The sequence below is a fragment of the Zea mays genome, chromosome 9, assembly GCF_902167145.1.
Source record: "Zea mays cultivar B73 chromosome 9, Zm-B73-REFERENCE-NAM-5.0, whole genome shotgun sequence".
Classification (NCBI taxonomy): domain Eukaryota; kingdom Viridiplantae; phylum Streptophyta; class Magnoliopsida; order Poales; family Poaceae; genus Zea; species Zea mays.
In genome coordinates this window covers 152,655,360-152,676,223 of record NC_050104.1, presented here as the reverse complement: position 1 = coordinate 152,676,223, position 20,864 = coordinate 152,655,360, and the positions used below count along the sequence as shown (strand labels likewise).

The 20,864-nt window shown below is 54.9% G+C and overlaps 1 protein-coding gene across 2 annotated transcripts; it reads left to right on the top strand.

The window, feature by feature from the left end:
* Nucleotides 1-11,273: 11,273 nt before the first annotated feature.
* LOC100194234 (CRAL/TRIO domain containing protein) lies at nucleotides 11,274-14,736 on the top strand. 2 transcript variants are annotated; one of them, XM_023300950.2, is made up of 7 exons: nucleotides 11,274-11,658; nucleotides 11,781-11,898; nucleotides 12,360-12,442; nucleotides 12,559-12,605; nucleotides 12,721-12,809; nucleotides 13,601-13,734; nucleotides 13,830-14,736. In XM_023300950.2, the coding sequence occupies exons 1-7, from the start codon at nucleotides 11,563-11,565 to the stop codon at nucleotides 14,568-14,570; spliced, it is 1,308 nt and encodes a 435-aa protein (XP_023156718.1). In that variant the 5' UTR covers nucleotides 11,274-11,562; the 3' UTR covers nucleotides 14,571-14,736. The 2 variants fall into 2 exon arrangements, with proteins under 2 accessions (XP_023156718.1, NP_001132747.1); NM_001139275.1 differs by having other exon boundaries at nucleotides 11,452-11,658; nucleotides 12,360-12,448; nucleotides 13,830-14,735.
* The last annotated feature ends 6,128 nt before the right edge of the window (nucleotides 14,737-20,864 follow it).

The window sequence follows — 20,864 nt, the reverse complement described above, 5'->3', positions numbered from 1 at the left end:
TTTGATGTAATATTTGTGCCTGTGTGCCTGCTACTCTCTGTACTAGCTTGATGTTTTTGGCTCACAAACTCGTCATATACTCTCGTTGCTTATGGTTGACTGTGTGTATTACGTTTTCACCTTATATCATATCACCAGTCTATGTAATATTTGTGCCTGTGTGCCTGCTACTCTCTGTACTAGCTTGATGTTTTTGGCTCACAAACTCGTCATATACTCTCGTTGCTTATGGTTGACTGTGTGTATTACGTTTTCACCTTATATCATATCACCAGTCTTCTAGCTCTTGTTTCATTAATTTACTTTCTCTTTTATATGAACAAGAATCTTATGATGTGTATGCGCTCACTCTTATTATTATGGTACACATTCTTTCTGTCAAAAATTACTGAGTATAACTAACCATTCTTTCTATTGACAGAATCTTCAGAACAAACTACTCTCACAAAACTTGTAGGGTTGTCATCAATCACCAAAAAGGGGGAGATTGAAAGCATCTAGGCCCCTGGTTGGTTTTAGTGATGAATGACAACGTAATATTATATGTGACTAACGTGTGTTTTGCAGAGACAAATGGTATGTTAGGTCGCATGACAGGTAAAAGTACTACAACGGTAAAAACAATCCCGGAGATAAGGACTCGAAGCGACGGCTAAAACGACGAAACAAAAGGTGAAGGTCTAAGGAGTCCGAGTGTCAAGGAGATGTGGACACTCGCGATTTAGTTAGGTCTTTTATTCTCTTTTAGCCGTACTATAAAGAGGGGTTGTCGATGAGTAGTTTGACCAAGAGAGTTCTAGTGTAGTGTGGGTGCACAATCACACTCATATACAGTGCTAGGTGTCACTCTAGAACTCACACACAAGTTAGAACGAAAACCGATTTGAAAAATCAGCTGAAAAACAAGACTTAGTGTTTCTGGCTTTGGGGCACCGGACTGTCCGGTGTGCACCGGACTGTCCGGTGTGCACCGGACTGTCCGGTGGGGCCTGGCTGGTCCACAGCAGAATCTTCCCAGTCGCAGAAACCCGAGAGCGCAGTCTTCGGAGATGAATTTTAGTGGCACACCGGACATCGCACCGGACTATCCGGTGTGCACCGGACAGTGGACTGTTCACTGTCCGGTGCGCCATGAGTCCAACGGCTAGCTGTCAGAACTAGCCGTTGGAAGTGACCGTTGGCGCACCGGTGGCGCACCGTTGGCGCACCGGTGGCGCACCGAACTGTCCGGTGCGCCATCGCGCAGCACATTGCCTGTAACGGCTAGTTGGTGGGTGAGGGCTATTTATACCCCCTCCACCCACCATATTCAATGTCTTGCACTCCACATTTATTCCAGCACCTTGGTAGAGTATTGCAAGCACCAAAAGCCTAGTGAGGAGATTAGAGAATCATAATCCGCGCTTGTTCCTCATTAGTGCTAGTGAGAGCCACCTAGAGCACACACCACTTGCATTAGGCTTCTCTTGGTCAAGCGAAAGTCTATGGCTTGTTACTCTTGGTGATCGGCATCACCTAGACGGCTTGGTGGCGTTGGGAGCTCGGTGATCACCGTGAAGATCTTGTTGGTGACCCGACTCAAGTTTGTAAGCGGTCTCGAGGGATCCACCGCGCCGGAGTGGCAAAGGATCATCTCGCAGTGAGCACTTGGTTCTTGCGAGGACCAAGGGGGAGCAATACCCTTGCGCGGGTGCTCCAACGAGGACTAGTGGAGAGTGCCGACTCTTCGATACCTCGGGAAAAATTGGAGGAGTCTTCTAAACTTTGCTTTACATTCCGCACTTAATTCAAGCACTTTTCATTGTGTATTTGTTTAGCAAGTATTTGAAGTATTATCTTAGCTTTGTTACATTTCTAGTATTATTTTCTTAGTGCTAGTTGTTGGGGTGAAGTTGGGCTCTTGCTTAGCTCTTGCTTAGGTTTTAATTAGTGTTGATTTTTAGAAAAGCCCAATTCACCCCCCCTCTTGGGCATCGTGATCCTTTCAACGGCCATGAACTTCGCGTAGCATGGCCTCCCCAATATCGCGTGGTAGGTTCCTCGGAACCCGACCACCTCGAACGTCAGAGTCTCTCTTCGGAAATTGGAGGGCGTTCCGAAGCAGACGGGAAGGTTGAGCCGTCCGAGGGGCTGGACGCGCTTCCTAGGAATGATCCCGTGGAAAGGCGCAGCGCCTGCTCGGACGGAGGACAGATCGACGCGCAGGAGCCTGAGGGTCTCGACGTAGATGATGTTGAGGCAGCTGCCCCCATCCATCAGGACCTTGGTGAGCCTGACGTCGCCGACGATGGGGTCGACGACGAGCGGGTATTTCCCCGGGCTCGGCACGTGGTCGGGGTGGTAAGCTTGGTCGAAGGTGATGGGCTTGTCGGACCAGTCTAGGTAGACTGGCGCCGCCACCTTCACCGAGCAGAACTCCCGGCGCTCTTGCTTGCGATGCCGAGCCGAGGCATTCGCCGCATGCCCACCGTAGATCATGGAGCAGTCGCGGACCTCGGGGAACTCTCCTGCTTGGTGATCTTCCTTTTTGTCGTCGTCGCGGGCCCTACCACCCTTTGTGGGTGGCCCGGCCCTGTGGAAGTGGCGCCGAAGCATGACGCACTCCTCGAGGGTGTGCTTGACGGGCCCCTGATGATAGGGGCACGGCTCCTTGAGCATCTTGTCGAAGAGGTTGGCACCTCCGGGGGGCTTCCGAGGGTTCTTGTACTCGGCTGCGGCGACAAGGTCCGCGTCGGCGGCGTCGCGTTTCGCTTGCGACTTCTTCTTGGCGCCGTGCGGAGTAGACGCCTCGGGAATTTCTTCCGACGGGCGGCCCTGGGGCTGCTTGTCCTTTCGGAAGATGGCCTCGACCGCCTCCTGGCCAGAGGCGAACTTGGTGGCGATGTCCATCAGCTCGCTTGCCCTGGTGGGAGTCTTGCGACCCAACTTGCTCACCAGGTCGCGGCAGGTGGTGCCGGCGAGGAACGCACCGATGACATCTGAGTCAGTGATGTTGGGCAGCTCGGTGCGCTGCTTTGAGAATCGCCGGATGTAGTCCCGAAGAGACTCTCCCGGCTGTTGCTGGCAGCTCCGGAGGTCCCAGGAATTCCCGGGGCGCACGTACGTGCCCTGGAAATTGCCGGCGAAGGCTTGGACCAAATCATCCCAGTTGGAGATCTGCCCCGGAGGCAGGTGCTCCAACCAGGCGCGAGCGGTGTCGGAGAGGAACAGAGGGAGGTTGCGGATGATGAGGTTGTCGTCGTCCGTTCCACCCAATTAGCAGGCCAGGCGGTAATCCGCAAGCCACAGTTCCGGTCTCGTTTCCCCCGAGTACTTTGTGATAGTAGCTGGGGGTCGGAAACGGGTCGGGAACGGTGCCCGCCGGATGGCCCGGCTGAAGGCCTGCGAACCGGGTGGCTCGGGCGAGGGACTCCGATCCTCCCTGCTGTCGTAGCGTCCCCCGCGCCTGGGGTGGTAGCCTCGGCGCACCCTTTCGTCGAGGTGGGCTCGACGGTCGCGACGATGGTGCTCGTTGCCGAGGTAGCCCGGGGCCGCAGGCGCGGTGTTGCGCGTGCGCCCGGTGTAGACCGAGGCTTCCCGTATGAATCGGGAAGTCGCAGCATGAGGCTCCGAGGGGTATCCCTGCCTTCGGGAGGCAGAGCTCTCGGCCCGTCGGGCCGCAGCGCCTTCCAGGAGATTCTTGAGCTCTCCCTGGATTCGCCGACCCTCGGTGGTTGATGGCTCCGGCATCGCGCGGATGAGCATTGCTGCGGCTGCCAGGTTCTGACCGACCCCGCTGGACGCGGGAGGCGGCCTGACCCTGAAGTCGTTGGCGACGCGGTGCTGGAGACCCTGGGGCAGGTGACGTATTTCTCCGGCCGGGGGCTGACCCGCCCATACCTGCCCGACGTCCCGGCGGATCGACTCAAGTGCTCCTTCTCCCTCGTCGAACCTGGCCTGTGCCCCGCGGACTTGCTCGAGCTGTGGGTCGTGACCCCCCGCCGGAACGGGGACCACAGCTAGCTCCCGCGGGATGTCGGCGCGAGGCGCCGGCCTAGGGAGATCACCATCCTCCGGCATGCCGAGGTGGTTGCCTTCGGAGGGATCCCCTAGCTCGACGTGGAAACATTCGCGGCTTGGGCCGCAGTCCTTGTCGTCAAGGCTGCGGCTACCGTCGGAACAGTCGGAGAGGCAGTAGTCACATGCGGTCATAAAGTCCCGCATGGCACTGGGGTTGCCAAATCCAGAGAAATCCCAACAGATGCTGGGGTCGTCATCTTCCTCGGACCCAGAGGGCCTGTAGGTCGAGACGTCCGTCAATCGGTCCCAAGGCGACCGCATACGAAACCCCAGAGGGGTTGCACCCGCCTCAACGAGAGCGCCCGCCAAAGCGAGGTCGCTAGGCGGGTTGAGGCCGGGTCGAAATAATGTAGGATGGGAATCGGTCAGTACCTTTTGGTCGACGAGGAGCGACATAGTCACGTCGGGGACTGATTGCGCCGTCGTCTTGGGTACGAGGGCGACGTCCTGCAGGCCCTCCGCGAGCTCGCTGGCGTCGTCCACTTGCTCGAGATCGGCATGTCGCGGGGGGACGGCGCTCGCCTTCATCTCGAACGCGAGGTCGATGCCCGACGCGCCCCCCGTTGGGGCGCTGGGGACGTCGATTCGCTCGATAGCCGACGAAGCGCGGCCTCCCGTTTGGCCTTGGTTGCCCCGCCTCCTCCTCTGTTGCCGGGGGAGAGGACGGGGCGAGCTCGAATGTCGTTCTTCCACCACGCGGGGAAGATGTCGTCGATTCCGCCGCCGGCGGGCGGGTCGTCGGCCGCCATTGTTGTTGTCGCGCGGCGGTGGAAGGAGTATCATGTTGTAGCTGCCGTCGAGGGACATGAACTCAAGACTCCCGAAACGGAGCACCGTCCCGGGTTGGAGAGGTTGTTGGAGACTGCCCATCTGGAGCTTGACGGGAAGCTGCTCGTCAACACGCAGCAGGCCCCTACCTGGCGCGCCAACTGTCGGCGTTTCGAGACCGGGGGGTCCCTAAGCCGACGAGTGAGTGTGCCGCGTGCCCCAGCCCAGATGGGTCGAGCACGTGGGCGAGCGCGAAGGGGGGAAAGCGAGGTGGCCGGAGACGGACGTGAGAGAGGTGGAAATCCCGCGGCCTTCGTGTTCGTCCCGCGCCCAGGTCGGGTGCGCTTGCAGTAGGGGGTTACAAGCGTCCACGCGGGTGAGGGAAGCGAGCGGCCCCAAGAGAGCGCCTGTCCCCGTCCTCGTCCCCGCGCGGCCAACCCTTTTTTAAGAAGGCCCTGGTCCTTCCTTTTATAGGCGTAAGGAGAGGATCCAGGTGTACAATGGGGGTGTAGCAGAGTGCTACGTGTCTAGCGGGGGGAGAGCTAGTGCCCTAAGTACATGCCAATGTGGCAGCCGGAGAGATCTTGGCACCCTGCTGGCGTGATGTCGTGGCTGTCGGAGGAGCAACGGAGCCTGGCGGAGGGACAGCTGTTGGAACGGTTGTGTCCTTGCTGACGTCGCCCTGCTTTCGTAAGAGAGCTGAGAGCCGCCGTCGTCACGGGGCTAGCGGGGCGCCATCATTGCCTATCTGGCGGAGCTAGCCAGATGGGACACCGGTCTTGTTTTCTGCGGCCCGAGTCGGCTCGGGGTAGGGTGATGATGGCGCTTCCTGTCGACGTGGCTGGCCTGTGCCCTAGGTTGGGCGACGTGGAGGCTCCTCCGAAGCCGGGGTCGAGTCTGTCTTCCATGGCCGAGGCCGAGTCCGAGCCCCTGGGTCGGGCGAAGCGGAGTTCGTCGTCTTCCGGGGCCTTAGCCCGAGTCCGAGCCCTGGGTCGGGCGGAGCGGAGTTCGTCGTCTTCCGGGGCCTTAGCCCGGGTCCGAGCCCTGGGTCGGGCGGAGCGGAGTTCGTCGTCTTCCGGGGCCTTAGCCCGAGTCCGAGCCCTAGGTCGGGCGGAGCGGAGTTCGTCGTCTTCCGGGGCCTTAGCCCGGGTCCGAGCCCTGGGTCGGGCGGAGCGGAGTTCGTCGTCTTCCGGGGCCTTAGCCCGAGTCCGAGCCCTGGGTCGGGCGGAGCGGAGTTCGTCGTCTTCCGGGGCCTTAGCCCGGGTCCGAGCCCTGGGTCGGGCGGAGCTTCCCATGGCGCCTTTGGCAGGGCCTGACTTCCTTTGCGTTAAATGCTCCTGCGGCTTGGCCGGTCGGTGCGGCGATTTAGTCAGGGTTGCTTCTTAGCGTAGGCAAGGCCTCGGGCGAGCCGGAGACGTGTTCGCCGTTAAAGGGGGGCCTCGGGCGAGACGGAAACCCCTCGGGGTCGGCTGCCGTTGCCCGAGGCTAGGCTCGGGCGAGGCGTGATCGAGTCACTCGTACGGACTGATCCCTGACTTAATCGCACCCATCAGGCCTCTGCAGCTTTATGCTGATGGGGGTTACCAGCTGAGAATTAGGCGTCTTGAGGGTACCCCTAATTATGGTCCCCGACAATCAACTAAGCTATATGCTTCATCATTAACTTTTCCCCACAGGGGTTTTTATGCATGATGATTACAAGCATATTTTTCTTTTGAAGGTCAGTGTGAGTTCTACTCATGATCCAAAAGACATTGTGTACTCCTTATTTTTCCCACAGGGTTTTTGAGGAGATGGTATATTGAAAGACAGCTTGCAGAAGATCAAATGGACTTGGATTGATCAAGGGAGAGTGTTACAAAATATTTGTATAATATATGATCAACCCCTGACAGTTATTCCCAAGGGACACATTACTTGGGAGACACTGTATCTACTTGTATATAAACAAGGATCTCTGCAATAAAGATAACAGTTATTTGTCTCTCTCTCAATTATGAGCCCGGGTCTAGTTTGTATGCAGGGGCGCGGCAGAGCTGGATGGACTGCCTTGCTGTCATCAAGTCTCGTCGTCCCCGTGTCCCATGCATGACGGCCCGCCCGATGGAAGCACTCGATTGGTACGTGCATGTACTGCAGTCTGCAGCAACACACATGGGCAGTGGTCTTTTGCCAAAACAACGTACTACTTGTGGTACACGCACCGTCATTCATGTCAGCAGGTCAGTTTTTCTGTTTATCGCGCACCACCAATTTTTGAAATAGTCGAATAGTTCCAGAAAATCTGAATATATATATATATATATAGAGAGAGAGACGGAGGACAGAGGGAGAGTCATACACTGTCTCCATTAAAAAAATTATTTACAGGTTTCGTACTAGCGAAAATGATGTATATTTAGCTAAGTTTCTACTGAGTGGTATCTATACGTGTAGCTCCTAATGAATTATTATATTTTTCTTTTAATTAATCTGATGGTATTTATTTAACATCATGAATATTAATATTTTGTAAAACTATAGTTGGTTAAACTTATAAAATACTAAAACATCACACTCGTCTAGAATTGTATTCTTTCTAGGCGGATGGACTGCGTGCTGGACAATATATAAAAGTATATATCTCAGTCTTTTGTTCCACAAGAAGATCTATCTACAAATCAAAATGAAGTGGAATAATCAGTGAAAGCACCCGCGCATGAAATTGCGCGCGGCAGACATGTTGGAAAGCCGGCCCCCACTGAACTGAACCCACCAAACCCGTCAATCAAGCAATCGATCCGTCTCCAGTCCCTGGACCGGTCGAGCAAATCACATGGGGCTCCACCTCCACCTCCACTCACACCAGGCCACGCCACCACGCATGGTGGCGCTCTGCCGGCGCGTCACCGCAGCGCACGGGCAGCCAGCAGCCACTGCCCGCCCACTAGCCAGGGCCAACCGCGCTGCCGCGACATGATGGGTCGACGATAGACGCGACGAACCCAGTGGATCTTGCCAAGACTTCCCCAAACAAAGGAGGCAGAACGGAGACAAAACCAACCGCAATGGGCGACGCACCGCGCCTCAGCGCCAGCGCGCGCCCGGCCACCGCTCCCAGTCTCCGTCGTCTCATCATCGTCCTCGGCCCCGGCCCCGGGATTCCGCCATGCGCAAGGCGACGCGGCGCTTGCGGCCAACACCACCGTCTCCTCGCCTCGCGCCCTCGGCTCCATCTCCATCCATCGGTCAACCGCCGGCCGGCTCACGCACGCAGGCAGGCATTTTGATATTTACATGCATCCGTCCTTGCATGCACTGCACACGCACGCCGGTGAATTTTCCCTTCTTCCTCGACACGTCGGAACGGAAACTGTAAAAAAGGCGGGCGCGCGGACACATGTTGCCCCCGGCCCGTACGTACGTCGGCCCCACGACGGGGACGGCGGTGGCGTCTGGCCGGCGGGCGACGGGGCCCGACCGACCGGCGTGTTTGCTGCTTGCATTCATGGTTAGCATGCATGCGTGCCCGTGCTTGTTGTTGCCGGCGGTGGCGTCGTCTGCTTGTTGTTGCCGAATGCCCGGGACGCCGCATCGCACGCACCACCGGGTCCGGGCGACACATTTCGAAATCCTTGCCCGTACGTGCTGCATGCATGCATTGCCTGTACCGGCCGGTCCTGCTTGCCCAGTTCGCCGTGCTGGTTCACGGGGGAGAGAGGGCTCCAGGCACAAGCTAGCACATGTCTGATCAAGGCATACAGCATACGCTAAACATCCTTGTTGGTCGACAACTACATTTCATGTCAACTCTTGTCGCGTCGCGTGGACAGTCGATCGTGCAATCGTGTAAACTCTCGTACCAAACCACATCACTGAACCATGTGTAGTACTGTCTGCGTCCGGGGAAGATATTTAAATTCGATACTGCGCTAAAATTATATATACTCCCACTATCCTAAAATTAAAATTCGTATCAGAGAACTAATTGATTCATACAATACTTAATGTATATGTTATATATGTGTAAATTCATCATTATTTATTTGAATATAGACAAAAAAAACCCGAGAGCTAAAACAAACACTATTTCGCACACGTACACAACCAGTTGCATTAATTAAGCTTCCATGCTACAGCTATCGAATGATAGCACTAGCAACAATTATTTCAAGATCAAACATCATGCCGGAGTATTAATTAATGAGCTGATGCCACGACTTGATCCTGACTTCCTCAGCGACGGACGATCCCCAGGCGGGAAAAGAGCATAATGGTGGTTGGTTGTGTAGTGTCATCGTGCGCGTGGCAGCTAAAGCCAATCGGGCAGATCTCGATCGAACGACGTCGCCGCCAGCCGAGATTACAGTGTAGTGCAAGCATGATTGCAACCCAACACACAAGGCTTCCATCGCCGTCAAGGGCTCTTGCTGTCCTGCCCGCGAGCACAGCCGGGCCCGCGAGATCACAAGCCGAGCTAGAGAGAGGCTAGAGGCGTGTGTGTGGGCTAGGTATAGGCGTATAGCTAGCTAGCTAATCGGGGACAAGAGACGCTAATGGACGCCACTGATCACAGGTCACCTGTTGCTATAGCTTGGTGGTTAGCCAAGGGGGGAGGGGAACCTCCCACGTGCCAACATCAGCGGCGTATCGTATACGTCTCGCACGCAGCAGCCGCTGGAGCTCAATGCATGCCAGTGCAGGCGCGCATGAGTGATCCGCCATGCTTGTCTGTTTGGTTCAGCTTTTTTCTGACCAGCTTTTCTGAAAATCTAGCTGTGGGGAGAATCTGGCTGTGGAGAGAATCTGAGTATCATTACGATTACGTGTGGAGGAAGATAAAGTTGTTCATAGGGCTCAGGATCTAGAAAGTGACGGATTCATACTATTACAACGACTCAACCGATTATGTGTTTATGTTGATTTTGGATAGTTTTTGCTCCAACGAATTTTATAGAAGCTGGCTGAAAAGCTGAGCGTTTGGCAGTCCGCAGCAGCTTTTGGTGGCCAGAAGCTGCCAGAAGCCGAAACAAACGGCGTCCGCTCGCTGGGCTCGCTGCGACTGCGACTGCGAGCGCGACATGCACACGGCTTCGCTGCCTCTCTGCTTCGTTATGCATGCTGACGACGCCGGTGACGTTGTGCTAGCTCCACAGACCACACAGAGGAAACGAAAACGAAACATTGTAGTGCTGTGAAACCCTTGCAGAAGCAGAAGGCGCGGTCGATCGTGCATGTCAGCAGCACTCCACCACGTACGCCTCCATTGGCACAGCTAGCGAGCATTTTCTTTTTCTGGAATAACGAACACCTCATGAATAGCGCGACATCCCCACGCTAGCTGATACGATATGAATTGACCACAGCAAGTAGTCTTGCACATCTTTTTCTTCCTAGCTAGCTGAATTATTCAGAGAGGGAATCTTTTACTACTATAGTCTGATCTGTATGCACTACTCAACGCAACGGAGCCTTCAGGTTCGCATCGCATCACAATGGTGTCATGCCCCCGGCCGGGCCCCGGCTATATATTGTCGACTCAGACTCTGCAAGTGTAACCAAGGCGCTATTCGTCAAGACAGCATTGACAGATCGGGATCAGATTGGTTACATCATCTCGGAAGCACGTCACGTGAGTGGGCTAGGTAGGCTACTCGAGGGTTGGAGAATTTCAAGAATGTAATAATGCCAGTCATGAGAATGTTATAGGGTGGCTAATATATGTTTAATTAGATTTTATAAATTCGTCTTATCTTCTAATCTTCGTCTATGTAATTAGTTTTTAATTAAACTATATTTAATACTAAATCTTAATTGGATAGAACCAAGCACCCGGTAAGTCCTTGTTCGGTTATTCCTATACCTTATAGATGAGGAATATACATTAGGGCTAGTTTGGAAACTCAAATCCCCTTCGGTATTGAAGGGAATTGGAGAACAAATTAGTTTATTTCTACCTCAATCCCCACCAATCTCGAAGAGAATTTGAGGTTCCCAAAGTAGCCCTTATGGACGAGGAAGAGATTGAAAAAATTTATGAAGAACTTTGACTTGATATGGATTTAAATCCACTTAAGCCTCATCCGACAAACTAATATTCAAGTAAGACAAGTAGCCAAACCAGCCCAATATTGAATGTCCACTCGTTCCTGGTCACCATCATATTTTCTAGACCAAGAACAAATCTAGATGGTAGGTTATCTGGACTCATTCTAAGCCAAAGATTGAGGAAAGAGAGTCAAAATCAGCCGGTTTGTTTTTGGCCCTATCAAAACGAATAGATCTAACTGATTGAACCAGGTTCTAAACATTCCGTCCGGAACGAGACAAAAAATAGATCAATCGAGCCAAAACGAACTAGCTCTTAATTCCCTTTAATCCATATAGATTGAGAGAACCGAACAGGAAGAGGTGTGAAGCCGCGGAAGAGGTGTGGAAGAAAAGAAATCCGGCAAAAGTGGACGTCCAAACGGTGGGTGCATGCGCAAGCAAACGCCCGTTGCCGTTTGTTCTTTTCGCATTTTGCTGTGCGCGGCTTCTCGGCTGCGAGCTCCTGAGTTGAACGGCAGTTACGGCGCTCGGCGCGGGTTATAAATTTATAATACTCTCGCTCTCTCTTCCTCTCGGTCCGTCGCTCCGACACTCCCCTTCGGCATCTCCTCTCCTTTCAGTTCTTTCTCGCCACTCCGTTTGCCCGTTCACGCTCCCCTCTCCCTCTCCCACCTCCTATTCTTCGTCTTCGTGGAGACTACTGAGATGGCCGTCGACAAGCAGGCGGACGCCAAGGAGAGGGAGAAGATCGACGCCGTTCGCAAGCTGCTGCGCAAGCAGGCGCCGCTCTCCATAAAGCAGGTGATGCGTGCCCAAGAATCAGCTTTGCTTTGCACACACACACAGTCACACACGCCCATCTCTGTCTCTGTCTGTTTCCGTTTTCTGAGCTTGTTTCTCTGGTTGGCCATGGCGGCGGGCAGGCGCAGTACTGCGACGACGCGTGCGTGGAGCGGTTCCTGCGGTGGCGCGGGGAGAGCGTCAAGAAGGCGGCGAAGCACCTGAGGACCGTCCTGTCATGGAGGGAGACCGTCGGAGCTGGTACGTACGCCAGCTTCCATCCCTCGCGCTCCACATTTGCCGAGAGCTACTGTCTCGGGCCCTCTCTAGTCTCTACCTCTACTCCTTTTTAAGAAACCTGTGGTGGGTTGTGGCTTGGGTCCTGAACAAAAGGAAGCTAGTAGTATATATATATTTGTTCATCAATGCTTCTCTGCGCTGCTATGCTCTGCTCGAGCCGTGGTCTGTTTCTGTTCTTGCAGTTGCAGCTCAATAGCTGATACCTACGGCACAGTGCCAAGTTGCTGTGCCGCCGCGCCGAATTTATTTTATTGCGCTGCCGATTTGGTTCGTTCCGCTTCCAGTAGGAGTGTTTCCAATGTACATACAGTCCACGCAACAGTACAGCCTTTGGTGCTATTATTATGCTGGGAATGGTTGTTCGTTTCGTTTCGTGAAGAAGAAGATGCTAACGGAGCCCGGCCTTTCCCTGTGCCAAGCAGACCACATCATGGCCGACGAGTTCTCCGCCGAGCTCGCCGACGGCGTGGCGTTCGTCTCCGGCCACGACGACGACGGCCGCCCGGTAGTGGTACGCCATTATTGCGCCGGAAGTCTGCGCGCGGTTATACTACTGCGCAGAGAATAGAAGCTGGTGATATGATGAGAACTGACTGGACTGGAACGTGCTTCTGTTTGCAGGTGTTTCGAATCAAGCAGGAATACCCCAAGTTCCGCTCGCCGAAATCGTAAGAACCGTCGTCGGTCGAACAAGACGCTTCCCTGCTTTCCTCTTCCTCCGCTCCGTCTCTCTCCATGCTACTGGCTTCTTCTTTCTTTTACACTTGCCTTTTTCTTGATTAGGTTCGTGCGCCTGCTGGTGTTGACACTGGAGGTGGCCGTGGCGTGCATGTCCCGGTCCGTGGACCAGCTCGTCCTCCTCTTCGATGCAAGTAAGTAAGCCGCCGATCCGTGTCACCCGTCAGAACCGATACAGGGTACTGTGCGTGCGCTACGCTCCATTCCGTTCTTGGTGGAGTACTTGTCCGCTACTCCTCCCTCCAGAAGCGAAAGAAAAACCACGGCAGAGAAGCAGCATTCGTCGGCATGCCTTTTGCAAGAGACGATAGCGAGCCAGACACTGCTCTCTCTCGGTCAGTGCAGCGGGTGGTCTGGTAGCGCCGTAGCGGTACCGCCTCCGCCGGTCAGACACGCACATGCGGCTGGCTCGGTGAAGCCTCTACTCTCAGACGCTCAGACAGACACACGCACAGCCGCTGCGCTGCGTCGAGTCTACGGCTCTACGCCCGGCCTGGGAGGAGGGGCGGTGGCCTGGGGCCCTGGGTTCGTGTCCCCCCGCGGCCTCGCTCCGGTCGGGCCGCGTTGCCATGCCGCATTGCCGCTGCTGCTTCCGCGTGTGCCGTGGTCCCCGGGCCTTGACCGGACGAACGCTTTCGGTAGCCTGCTTGTTTGGCCGCCCGGTGGCAGGCAGACACCGTCCCCTTTTGGGGGCAGGTCGTTCTTCTCCTCCCCTCGCCCCTCGGCTGCTCGCTACCTCGCTGGCTTCCCGCCGGTGCAGTTTGAATCGAGTAGTGGTTGGAGTAGCAAAAAAATGATTGATGAGCTCGCTGTCGCTGCTGCGGGAAAGTGCGGGCCGTGGATGGAATCGGGGGGAAAAAAAGGGGGAGGAGTCAGGAGTGGGTTGGTTGATGGCCGATGATTGACGAATCTCTTCGCGGCGCAGGCTTTTTCCGATCGGCGTCGGCTTTCCTCAACCTGCTCATGGGCACGCTCAAGATCGTCGCCGACTACTACCCCGGCCGCCTCCACCGCGCCTTCGTCATCGACGCGCCCTCCCTCTTCTCCGTCCTCTGGAAGGTACGTGCCGTGTCGTCATGCAGTGATCGAAAACCTCGGGGATGGACGTAACAGTGGCATGCATGTCGCGCGGGGCGGGTGTGCGCTGTGTGCAGGGAGTGAGGCCGTTCGTGGAGCTGGCGCCGGCGACGGCGGTGGTGTGCTCCCTGGACTTCGAGGACTCACTGGAGGACGCCTCCTTCACGGCGTACCCGCGGACCGCGTCCCTGCGGTTCGAGCCGCCGCCGGCGGCGGTCACGGGGAAGGCCGGCGTGGGGTCAGCCTCGTCGCGGTTCTCCGTCACCCCCACCGACAACCCCGTCAAGCCGTGGTACCTCTGCACCATCCCCGCCTCGGTGGGCTCCCGCTCCGTGGTACCCACCTCCAGCAGCAGCCCGTCGCTGGTCGGCGCGTCCCCGCTCTCCGCGCGCTCCTTCTCCTTCGCCTCGCCCGCCGCGCTGCGCTCGACGCCGTTCCCGCGCGGCGGGGGCGCCCCCCCGACGCCTTCCTCCGCCGTCACGGGCCACAAGATCCCGCCGCCGCCGCAGTTCCCGCGGACGCCGCGGCCGTCGTTCCTGCAGTCGCCGTCGACGCTGTTCGCGTTCCGGAAGGACGGGCAGCAGACCAGCCGCGTGGAGCGCGAGCGCGGGTCCTTCCTCCCGTACCTCCGCTTCTACCGCCGCCCCTACGACGAGATTTCCTACCGCGCCATGATGCGCCCGCCGCTCGGCGGCCTGATACCCATCGTCGAGAAGTTCAAGCACAAGCCGGTGCAGCAGACGCTGCGTCGACACGCTGGGCTCCACCAGCATCAGCAGCAGCAGCACCACCATTACCAACAGCAGCAGAGGATCTGAGTCTCGTCTCTCAGTCGGTACTGCATGGCGACCCGAGAATTTTCTCCATACAGCATAAAGGCGATGCTATATTATGCTAAGTTAATCTTTTGCCAAGTATGATATTCTTAAAGGCATGTATAATAACATCCCAAAAAAATGTGAGTAAAATGGACTCCTTTCTGCACCGGACTCGTCGCTGATCTCACCGTGGTCGACTGTTCTGCACCATTCTTTCCGATCAATTCAGCATGCGCTTGCCTCGAACCGAAATTTAAAACTTTGGGCAGAAAAGGAAGAAAAAAAATGCCAATACGTATCACACGACAGCAAGTGTATGCTTGGAACTCGTTTCAAAGTTGATACACGCGACAGTTCAAAACGGAAGCTTACCGGCAAGCAAAGCTCCGATCCATGGGTCCCGTGCCGTTGAGAAATTTGAAACGCTGCTGGGTGAGGAAGAAGAAAGTGACGTGGAGAGCCGCGACGTTTTTTTGGCTTTTCGAGCTTTTGCCGTAACCCGGCCTGTCGGCCACTCCGTGAAACGCCCAAAGCATCCCTCACTCAATTACTCACTCTTTAATCTTTAATCTGAAACGGCTTCTACTATTCAATATTTCGTTCTCTATAGATTACAGCTGTAGCAGTCTGAATATTTGTCTTGGTTCCGAAGCGAACAAGTCAATGAGTGATTGGATTGACGCTTTGTGCTTTCCTACGTGAGCTTACCAAAAAAAAACAAAGAGAACCATGATGAGCTGAAATTTAAATTAGAAGTAGTAGCAAACATAGTAGGCGTGAGCAGCTTGGCCTCTCTCTCTCTTTTTTTCCCTACTCGAGTTCCGGTAAATCCAAGCAAAAGCAATGCAAAAGAACAGGGTGCATGGGAGGAGGATGCGGTCCTGAATCCATTTTTTTTTTCGCGACGGCTGCTGCCACTTGTCATTCGTTCGCAACAGTGATGCAGTCGCTTTCACTGATCCAGAGGCGGGATTTGCTTCGTGTGGGCCGGCTTGGGTCCATCTTTGGCATTGTCTGAGAAAGTTAGGTTACCCATACCGTCTTGTCTTAGACCACCGTATGTGTTAACTTTATCTAAGCTTCTATTTGGTTGCCTACACAAGAGAGACACAGACTGCATGAGCGAATATAAAACAAGCTATTTTATAGCTATTTGATTGCATCCACTCGTACGCAGAAAATTATCGTATCAGGTCAGCCAGGGCCACCCGAGCCTGCACGTCAGATAGAGGCATCCAATCAGGCGATATGCGTTCTCGCTCCGTTTGGGTGAAGTGGGGAAAAGAAAGAAAGAAAAAAAATGGCTGGACAGTGAACAGCCCCATCTTTTCAGACGATTGGCTAGTTTGATGCGTGCTGGAAATACAAAGCACGGCGCACCTGCTCTGAAAACTTGTCGAATTACGTGTGTAGCTCAGCCAGACGCAGTATGAGTGTGCTGTGTGCATGCTTATAGTATCTACATGGACCAGCGTGTCAGTCGTGTGTAAACTCATCATGCGAAGCTAGAGATAATCGACTGCGGTCGCACAGCTGGATTCCATCATTAGTCTCTGGGTAATAAGTCCGCCTTGATTACTTCCAAGGGATCTCAAAAGATGAAGAGGAGAGAATTGATCGTAGCTGCTACGAGTGAGTTCAACCTTGGTAACTACACTACACCCGTAAATAATAATTAAAAAAAAAAACAAGAACCGAAATGAAGGGCAAATTTTTGAGTAATTGCTCTTCCTTCCATACCCACGCGCGTAGTGTTTCCATGTACTAGTACTTTTGTGTTGCTAGCTGTATGATTCTTGTTACACCAGTTCGCGTCTTACGTTGGCATGTGTGACCATGCATGTGTATAGTATTAGTATGCAGAGAAGGCTGCAAGTATATACTTATACTGCAACCTGAAAAGCGTATGGATCCTTACGAGCGGACGTCTTTTGTACTACTAGGTAGCAGTAGCTTTTTTGGTACGTACATGTGTAGGACGTGCTCAAGATAAAAGCTGTAGGACGTGCACGTAGCGTGTGCTTTTGGGCCGATATCTCGCTACGGTCCAAGTAGCCCCTCCGGAGCACTAGTACCTTAAGGGACACGACGCTACGGTCGAGCAGCACTAGTGTACAGGGTTCGAACCGCAAAAGCGGCCGATCTGCCTGCCCGCCTGGCGCATCGGACGGAGCACACGCGCGCGCGCTGTTCTGTGACGCCGGTGTCGCCACGGCGTCCGTGCGTGCACGCTCGCACGCACATCGCCCCGCCCAGTTGCGCACGGACGCTGCCGGCCAGGCGTGGCGTGGCTGGCCCGCAGTCGACCGCGCGCCCGGGCTCCCTCCCCCAGCCGTTTTGCGCGGCCACGTACGCCCGCGCGCGACACCCGGGGTCGTGTCTCAAGCTCTCAAGCTTCCAACGAGCGAGCGAGCTGGGCGCGTCAGCTTGTGACTTCGTTCATCTCGATCGCAGAGAGTCCACGAGCCGCTTCTCCGTGGCGGCAGCGGCAGGAGCGCCGGCGCTGTCCGTAGCCGCATCCCCGTTGCGCCCGCACGGCGTCCGCCCGGGGGCCAATGCAGATGGCTCAAAAGCCGTCCTTCCACCCTCAGGGGCGCGCTCAGCCGACAGGGCCCCGTCCAGCACACAGTTTTATGCCGAGACGGCGTGCATCGTTGTTTGGGGACGTCGAACGGGCGGGCACGGCTCGCACACCTGACGTCTTCCCGGGTGTCCGGTTCCCGTCGAGGCATTTGCATTTCTTGCAAGGGCTGAACTTGCCACCAGAATCAGCGGAGGCTAAAGTTGCTAAACTAATATAAGTTACCGTCCTTTCAGCCGTATTGCCGTTTGTCTGTTCTCTTGTCCGCTTCTCCCTTGTCTTGGGACTCTAATCTTACCTCGGCTGGTGCTTGGACGTCATATATGCTACGTCTTGCCTGCCATTTGATTCCTGTGCAACAAGGATGATAAAAAAAATGATAATCTTAATCAGTGAATGAACGTTTTCAAACCAGCTAGCACCGGCGTGTCTAGCGCAAGTTTAAAGTCGATATGGTATGATGCAAGTGAAGATAGAGCATGCATCAGTGGGTACTAAGTTTTTACATACAGGCTTATTGCTACTGATAACCAGTGATAAGTCAATGCAAAATTTCACTAGCAATTTCCTCTCATTGACTGCAAGATCAATGTATACAGTACTGAAGATAATAGGGATAGCACAATGTTTTTAGTCTTGAAGCGATCCAGAACAACAACACATCATTTCCATGTCTCTGCACCAGCATGCTGCGTATATTGTGAAATCATGCCCCCCCCCCCCCCTTTTTTTTTCTGTTGGCACTAAGCTGTTATTTGTTCAATTGAAGACTGAATGCCAATGATACCTGCAGGTTATTGACAGACGTATCTGTAAGTGTCAACGACCTTAGTTAGGGCTTACTTGTGCGAAATAAAGCAGATTCCATTGAGCAAGAATCTATGCATTTACACTTCTAGTTTTGAGCTTTCAGTTACTGTTGCTTCGGAGTTTATGATTTTGAGTGCTCCCAGTTTCATCACGGTGACCTCGGCGATAGGGCTATGAGGGCGATGGGGGCGAACGGCGCCGCCGCTCTCCGTTCCTCCGTCCCACCGGTCCCGGGGAGGGGGGCTCTCTCTCGCTCCCCGCGACGGGATCGTGCTCCCTCTCGCGGCGGTCTCCGGTCGGCACCCAGCGCGGCGGATTCGGCGTTCGTACACCAGCCCTTCCATGCTCCCCTAGATCCGGTATGTGCGCGGTCCAATCTCCAGGCCCCCCCACCACTTGGCAGCGAGGATCTTTGCAAGTACGCCCAAGATCTCCCCCTCTGCGCCCCTGCTGTTCCATCTCCTCAACCGGATCTGCTATGGTCAGCCGCGGGAGGCGGCGCACCTGCTTCAGCAGCCAGGACGGTCCCATTGTCGAGATTCGGTACAGAAAAGTGTTCGGCGCAAACGTCACTCGAAGATCCTCTCTGTCCGACTTCATCGCCGCGTATCCGGGCGTCTGACAGGCTCGATGGGGTTACTGTCTACTCGCCGGGCTTCCATTACTCTCACAAGGCGGATGGGGCTTTGAAGCCGGGTAGTCCTCCTCCCCCTCGGCAGGCTGGAGTGCCCTCTGCTGCGCCGCGGTTGTGCGGACAACCTTCACCTGCCACCTCCAATGTCAATGATGATGGCTGGTCAGTTGTTCGGCCACGTTTCTGGTGGCGCAAGAACTTGAAGCATCCTGAGAGAGCTCCACAGAACCATCGATTGGACGCGAAGGGCACTAGTCTTTTCAAATTGAAGCTCAAGGGTAAATGCTACAACTGCCTCTCACCAGAGCACCATGCCTTCCAATGCTCGGCCCCTACTCGCTGTTGGAGGTGCTTGCATTTCGGGCACCGGGCGTGGACTTGCAGCAATAAAGGTTATCAGGAATCATTCAATGCTGCTCGCTGCTCTCCTCAACCAGCCGAACTGTCTTCAAGGAGCTCCACCTACCAGAAATTGGCGCCATCGCCCTTTTGCCTCCATAAGTACCAGGATCAGCAACAGGATTGTTCACTTGGTCAGCCTCCCCTGCCCCACAAGAAGTCATACCTTCAGGCGGTTCGGGGAGGACACGATATGGAGGCACGGTACCCGGGAGATCCCCGGGGAAGGCCGGCTCGTGCCTTCTGTGCTGTCTCAGCGACTGGCTCCTTTCGCCGCCGGAGGGATGAGCTGATCGACAAGGCCGTCGTTTGCTCCTTTGATGGCAACAGCCATGAAGTTGATGCTCTATCTGCAGGAGATATGCTGAGGGAAAAGTTCAATCTACATCATGGTCAGTACCAACTAGTCAAGCACTTTCCTGAGCAATTCTTTATTGTATTCTCGGATCCAAGGTCGAAACAGTGGGCATTAGATAGGAGATCTGTCTCGTTTCGTGGCCGGGTTTTCCACTTTGGTGATTGGTCGGAGGACAGCTATGCTAGGAGGACAAACTTTGAATTTAGAGTTAAGGTTCGTGTTGAGGGGATTCCGGTGCACTGCTGGGGGGAAGAAGTGGCTTCAAAGGCTTTGGGCAAGAGCTGCGCAATACATTATGTGCAAGAGCGCACAAGGCGTAGAGAGCGTACTAGGTCTTTTGATCTCTGGGCCTGGTGCTCTGACCCCTGTGACATTCCTAAGGAGGTCATGCTAACGGTGTTAGAACCGGACAGAGATCTTCCTCCGGTCACCGCGCCCTTAACTCTAGTTGGTGCTCAACACGACTCTCCTGCTGATCTGAAAGCTGGTCACGTATACACACTTCGCAATCATATTGAGGTGGTGGAGGACCTCTCATTCCTTCGTGGGAGGGGTGCCAGGGGGGGACCGCCTAACCGTAAACAGCGTAGGGAGTTTGTGTGGAGTTACGGAGCTCCGGACACAGAGGGCGAAAAAAGAGAACGTGCTGAAGCTTACAGAGGAAGAGAGATGGTGCGACGTGATTGGGGTCATGATGATGATAATGGGGATTTCCACCGTGACAGTCGCAGTGGCAACCGTCGCCATCGCAGCCTCTCTGGTTGGGCGCGTTCGTCGCGATGCAGGGGGGGAATGGATGACTGCTACAGCTCCAACGACAGGAACAGGCACTCAACACCCTTTCGCCGCCGTGGTCTGGGTTTGATGCCGGCAGCGCGCTGGGTGCCCAAGGGGAAGACCGGCTCAGTCTCTTTTGCAGACCCCGTTGTTTCCGCTGTTTGGCCGCTGGAGGAGTGCCATGGGCCGCCTGAAGCTGTTGGAGGCAGTCCGGCTCCGATGGCCACCGACGTTCAGGTTGCGCTGCACGGCTCTGCTGCCTCCACATACAAGGTAAACAACACGGTTGATCTTGCTAATGTTTTCTCTACAATCCACAAAAGCTTAGACAGTGTGCCTGTTTGCTCCCTCGGCGCTGGCATGATCAATATGAGTACCACTTTACTGAACTCTGCCCCAGCTGCCCGTCCGATTGAGTGCCCACATACCAACTGCTTAGACAGTATCCTTGAGAGTGGCCCTAGCGCTGTCCCGGTCTCTGCTTGGCCGGACAATCTTTTATCTGGCCAACAGGCTTTGCTTTCAGAGTCACAACTTGTGAACGATAATCGTGCTATTGACTTCACCATGCCTGCTCCGGATCTGGGTGGGCTGCCAGGTGGCCCAGTAGCTAGTGGCTTCACCATGCCTGCTGTGGATCTGGGTGGGCTGTTAGGTGGCTCAGTCGCCCACGATCCAGTTGGCACTGACAATCAGGAAGTCGTGAGTAATCTACCTTCCATCGGGCCAGAGAAC